The sequence below is a fragment of the Botrytis porri genome (genome assembly GCF_014898465.1).
Source record: "Botrytis porri strain MUCL 3234 chromosome Unknown BPOR_001, whole genome shotgun sequence".
In the NCBI taxonomy this organism is placed as follows: Eukaryota; Fungi; Ascomycota; class Leotiomycetes; order Helotiales; family Sclerotiniaceae; genus Botrytis; species Botrytis porri.
In genome coordinates this window covers 2,354,998-2,361,530 of record NW_024066075.1, presented here as the reverse complement: position 1 = coordinate 2,361,530, position 6,533 = coordinate 2,354,998, and the positions used below count along the sequence as shown (strand labels likewise).

At 39.5% G+C, this 6,533-nt stretch overlaps 1 protein-coding gene across 1 annotated transcript; it reads right to left on the bottom strand.

Annotated features, from left to right (window-relative positions):
- Positions 1-2,920: 2,920 nt before the first annotated feature.
- Positions 2,921-6,010, bottom strand: EAF01_000621 (uncharacterized protein; the record flags this gene model as incomplete). Its single annotated transcript, XM_038908871.1, has 3 exons — positions 2,921-3,218; positions 3,272-4,194; positions 4,244-6,010. 3 exons carry the CDS (start codon positions 6,008-6,010, stop codon positions 2,921-2,923), a joined length of 2,988 nt encoding a protein of 995 aa, XP_038775777.1.
- Positions 6,011-6,533: the final 523 nt, after the last annotated feature.

The window sequence follows — 6,533 nt, the reverse complement described above, 5'->3', positions numbered from 1 at the left end:
GCTCTGAAATATAATATCAGTATGACATACAAAATTAGATGTTATTACCTCCACAGTCATACAACTCAATCTAGAATCTAGCACAAAAGAAAAGAAAACTACGCTTACGACATACAAACCCTCCTCTCCCTGCAAACCCCTCGATACGAAACTTTCACAACAGGTCCTCGTAACAAAACATAAAAGCCGAGAGAATCAAACCCGGAAAAAAAAAGAAAAGAAAAAAGAAAAAAAGTATCTTCAATTCTCCAATTCCACAAGACAACTTTTGAAACAATGTATATGTTACATCGTAGATTCATAGATATCAAAATACTTCAATCCCATCCACTCCAATCCTTGGAAAAGAGAACACGCAGATATCAACAAAGAGACAGAGACCCTCGAAAGAAACTCACGCCTCAAATTTTCGAGGGAAAAAACAGTAACTCAGAAGGACTCCAGATGAACTCACTAAAACACCTCATATACAAAGTGTTACATATGAAAACCGTAAAAGCAGGAGTAGAAGTAGAAGTAGAAGTAGAAGTAGAAGTAGAAGTAGAAGTAAAAGTAAAGCTCAGTATAAACCCCCTCTTCCCTCTCCCCCATCCTCTTTACTCCTTACTTCCCTTCTCCTCATCCTCTACTCCCCTCCTTCCTCTCCCCCCTCAACACCAGAACCACTAGAATTCTCAATCTCATACAAAACTGTATACAAAAATTCAAACTCTTCAGTCTTGAATCTTACTTTGCATCTACTAAAGAAAGAAATATGAATGTAAGATCTTACATAGAATCGTAAATATTGACCTCGCTTAATTCATTTCGATTCATTTCGATTTCTCTTAATACCTAATCTACTGAAAGAAGAAAAAAATGAAAGCCGAATAAAAGAAAACCAAGAAACCCGAGGAAGAGAGCGAAGAAAAAAAACGAAGAAATAATAGCATAGATTGTTATATAAATCATAAACTCTCAAACTCAAACTCAAACTCAAACTCAAACCTCAAACCCCAAGTCTCATTTATAACTTACAACTCATAATCTACAATTCAACTCAACTCACAACCTACAACTTATAACTTATAACTTATAACTTATAACTTATAACTTATAACTTATAACTTATAACTTATAACTTATAACTTATAACTTATAACTTATAACTTATAACTTATAACTTATAACTTATAACTTATAACTTACAAATTACAATTTATAACTCATATTTTACAATTCAATTTACAATTCAATTTATAACTCACAATTTACAACCTACAATTTATAATTTACAACTTACAATTTATAACTCATATTTCACAATTCAACTTATAATTCAATTCATAATTTATAACTTATAATCTACAATTTACAATCTAATTTATAACTCAACTTACAACCTACAACTTATAGTCATCGCATACAGCTGTTCATTAGTACTCAAACTCATATTAAAAACAGTCATTTTATTCTATTTTTAATTATAAAAAAATAAATATTCAAAATCATTAAAATCAATCAAAATTCTAGATGTATTTTTACTCAATATTTAAAAATCTAGAATTGATTTTTTTTATGATTTTAAAATATAAAAACATTATCATATATAAGATTGAATTAATATTTAAAAAAAAGTTCTTAATAATTATTTAATTTATTAATAAATTTTAATATTTTAGATTGATATCAACTTTCTATATAGATTTTATAATAAATAGAAATTTTAAAAATAAATGATCTTATTTTTGTTAAAATTTAATTGAAAATAAAGAAATTGATATGAAATTTAGATTATCTCACTTATATTTATTCATTTTATATAGACTTCTATAATACTTTATTTTATAATTCGAATTCAGTAAGCTATTTTATTATTGAAAAATACATTGATGATTTATATGACTTTTGGTGTGATTTTGGTGTTCGGCAATTAGCTGTGCTCTAGTACTGTACAACCCATAATCCACAATTCAACTCACAACTCAACTCACAACTCACAACTTCTCAATATCCACCAACCCATCAACCCATCTATCCATCAACCCATCTACCCATCTACCCATCTACCCATCAACTCATCTACCCATCTACCTAGACAAATACCTACAATAGTTTCACAAACTCCTCGCTTAAGAAGAAACAAAAAATACACTTACCCCCTCTCACCCTCTCGCCCTCTCACCCCCTTCCCCATCTTCCTCATCTTCCCCACCCACAACAATAACTACAAACATCACCAACTTACCAACCCCTTTGCACAACACCCACCCCGAATCCATCATTCCAGACTCTCCAAACAACATTTCCGGACGAACTAATCCAGGATATCCGATTTTAACATTACAAATTTTATTTTATTTATGATGATGGGTTTCATTCACATCCATCTATTTGTCAGGAGGATCCGACTTGGATAACAATCTTGATTGATTGATTGACTGGCTGGGTGGATGTTTGTTTATACCTATCTTCTTGTTCATCTACGTGTACTACCCTTCCCATCTCATTCTCATTCTCATCTTCATTCTCCAACTCATATCCTCTCGTTCATCTCACCTTCCCTTCCCCCTCCCCCAATCAAACCTAAAACCACAAACACGCCATGGAAATCTCCAAACGCCAATCGAGACTCATATGCTCTTCCATACAATCACCCTTGAGTCTCGCCCCCAAGTAAGTAAGTATGCATCCTGAATGACATTTCATTCCATTCAAATCGATGCGCATGCGTGTACGTTACTGACACCAATTCTGTACCTCTTTCACAAAATCCCTATGATTTTACAAGACAAAATGCGGATGCTTCCCATCATGCCCACACAATCAAATCCACACCCAGAAATCCAGACCAAACCCACTAAACTCCCAATGCCAAACCATTTTTGTGTGACCCAAAGGCATATTGATGCTCTATCCTATAGCCACCTTTTAATCTTCCCTAAGCAGTGGGTCTCTTGAAAGGATGTGCTTCCGTATTCAAAACCCACTCATCAAGACTTATAACATCTGGCGTGGAGAAAAGTAGATAAAAATATTTAAGCGTTTCCGCCAACCAAAAACTTTCCATCTCATCCACTTGATACGCTTCCTCGGATGTAACATCAAAGATAGCCGAATGCCCATGCTCAGTTGATGTTGCTTTGATGACTGCTTCGAACATCTTCCAACCTTTGTCTTGCCAGGTTTTGTCGCCCGTAATACGGTACATGTACCAGACAGATTCGATGGCTTCGGGTCTAGGTAATGTTAGTATTTTGTGAATCAAAACGATCTGTTGGTGAAAATTTACCTAAGAATGTATTTCCTGGCACGTATACTTGTGAATCCAGGTGGTAACGCTTCTTGCTTGATACGAAATTCAACATATTCCTTGTGAGAAAGTGGGCGTAATGGATCTGGTAATGTTTCTGCAGGGAGTGGTTTTTGTGATTTGGTACCCTTTTCCAATTGACGACCTCCAGCCATACTTTCCAGCTCCTTTTCTGTGTTTGCAGATTTCAGCTTGAACATGTCCTCCTTTTCAGGACCATCAGAGGCACCAGTTTGGCGTTTCGTGAGCGATGCAGGTTCATTTTTTGGCTTGAAGGCACCTCCGTCGTCGGATTTTGTCTCCGCAGAGTCTTTTGCTAAAGAAGGAGTACCTTTATGACCAACATATCCTTGGGGTCCACCAACAGCCTCTGCCTTCGCCAAAGCGTTCTGCTCACGTGCAGCATCGGTGGGATTTAAACTCATGTCCTTTGCTTCGGCATCAAGTTTCTCCTTGTTTTCGATATACTCCTTAAGATTCGCATCTCTGTAGGCGCCCAAAGTATCTAAGCGTTCATAATAAAGGGTTTGATTCCAAGAGCAATTCTCAAGACTCTCGCATGCAATAACCTCTGATCCTTCAGGCATAATTCCAGATGGAGTTGCACCATACGCCCAAACGCAACCGTCTGTAAGTTTCTTTGCGATCTCGAGATCTCCTTCGATGCCGAAAACCTTCGCACTCATTCCAACCATACCTCCAATGAAACATGTTAAATGTGTAATCTCTGGAATCAATAGATCTTCTTCCCGTATGCCATTGCTCGTGACTTTTCCAGAGATAAGAATGTCGTCGTTGCCTGGAATCATTGGCCGAAAGAGCATATGCTCCCGTATGGCAGGGATGGTCTTCATGTACAGTTTTTTATAGACTTCTTCAAGACCACCCAAAAGCATAAATTGCTGTACCAATATTAGTTATATTCAAGGATTTCATAAATTTAACGCGTACCTTTGGGTAATACTCATATGTGGAATCTTGCCCACCACCCATCGAAAACTCCTGTCTACCGTGAGTGGTATACGATTCCAGACCTTGCTTGACGCAGTCCCACTCGCTTGATGACCCAACTGTTGGTAGGTCCGGCGCAACTTGATGGCTAAGGCCACTGCCAGTTCTACTTACTGGAGGAAGAACGTCAGCTGGCGCAGGTGGTGAAGATCCCGTAGTCGAGCCAGTCGATGCCGGTGCTTCCAGATCTCTCTTCATCACTCCTCCTTCCTCCCATCCCTTGATACGGGCCTTTCCAGGCTCACCGGGAAGGACTTGCATCTCCAACACTTTATCTTCGGAGGTAGGGTTTTTCTTTGGCTTGGGCTCCTTTACGTTCTCTAGTGCAGCCGGCTGGTATCCTTCAGGAGATTCTTCCAAGAGTGCTGTCGTCTTCGGATTACTGAGAGCGGCCTCCTTTGCCAATGAAGCCTCTAGTTTATCCTTTTCTCTTTTCATGGTGGCCGTACGATTACAACCTGAAGCATCGACATCCTCTGTGAAAACTCCAGGGATATTAGTTGTGTTACGATCCTGCCATTCCGATAAAGCATTGGTGACTCGAGCTACAGCATCATAGTAACGTTGCTCGCCTGTAAGTTGAGCAAGACGGGTGAACTCCATGGACAGCGATCCAAGTTCGGCCAAATTAGATCTGGAACTTGCACGATGAGGTTGAGATGCAAAGACTGGTTTCCACCGATAGTGAAGTACTGGCATCCTGTTTGGGGTATCAAAAGCGCCCATTAAAATCTCCGCCAATTCAGTAGCTTTGTCCAAGAGAACCTGGAATTTTCCTCCACTAACATCATATGCAGCTAAAAGACCACCAAGATATCTAATGGTGGTCTCGAATACTGGTATTTCCATCCTTGGAGTGGTGGTGAAATCAATCTCTTTAACTGCATTGACAGCCTCCTCGAATTCGTCATGAAATCCCATAATCCATAACGTATCCAAACCATCCACCAGAGTCGCTGCCCATCCGCAGAATGGATCTCGAAATTTAGTTGATACAGGGGAAAGTTCATCATGACCCCATGCGAACTTTTTGTAACCTTTCCATGACTTCAAGAATTCCTCCTTGACTGTATTTTGCCTCTTCTCTCGACTGATCTTTGCGTCCGTTGTCTCGTCATTGAAAACATGTTGTATCTTAGGAATTGAAATTGGCACACCAGTTGGCAGATTGATAATACTTTCAGTAGGCACTGGGAAATGTTCTGGTTGCTTAGACCAGTAGATTGTAGTAGGTACTGCTGAGAAGACAGGAAAGTCCTGTCTTCCATCTGGCGCAATTGGATGAAGTTCCTCCAACCCTGTATCCTCGGAGACTCCTTGAGTTGGCGGCTTCCTGTCTGGAAGAGTATATGTTGGCACAGTTGTATCTATTGTTTGAATCGCAATAACGTTCGAAGTAGTCGATGTCCTGCTAGCTGTGGAGGATGTCTTTTCCGCTACCTTTGGTGCCGACTTGATTTCATCCTCTACAGGCTTCAATGGTTCTTCTGAGTGTTCTTTCAGAGTTTCCGGCGCAATTGGATGGCCTCCATTTGGTGTATATGTGTATGGTTCACCCTTTTCTGATGCGAATTTCGAGTCAGGGATGTCGACAGGGCCTCCTACAGTATAACTTTCCCAATCCCTTATATGTGTGAATCGAACGAGAATGGCTGTTATAAAGACGGCAAAAATAAGAAGAGCTCGGTATCTGCGAATTCGCAACATGATGCGAATTGGTACTTCGTGGTCTCTCGACCAGAAGTTTTCGCAATTGAAAAGGAAAGAGTGGTGGTACTTTGGGGGGGGGGTTAGAGGTTGTGTCGTGTGTTCAGCGTGGAATAAATGTTGATTGATAGGTTTTGAGCCAATAGTATCCTCATCACGGTTCTAGGTATTTTGTCTCAAGAATGTTGGTGAGGAGTACTTCAAACAAAGAGGAAACGTCAGACCGAATCCTATTTTCCGCTGTGTAAATGAATTGTCTACTCTGTAGTTACTACGGTACATGACATTACTTGTACTCTAACTCTCATGTGTGGAGTCGCACCCTCGCACCATCGTAGCTCTTGGCGTTTGTTGTAGTTCTTTTAGAGTTCAGTGGATTATGGTGGTCCATCGAGAACAATTGGAGCCAGTGGAGGTCAAGGACTCATGGTAAGATAAATATTGCTTTTGATAGGTTTTGACTTGTGGCGCTGAGATCTCAAGCATCCAAATGTGACAAATGAGGAAAAGAGAGATTAGAGAT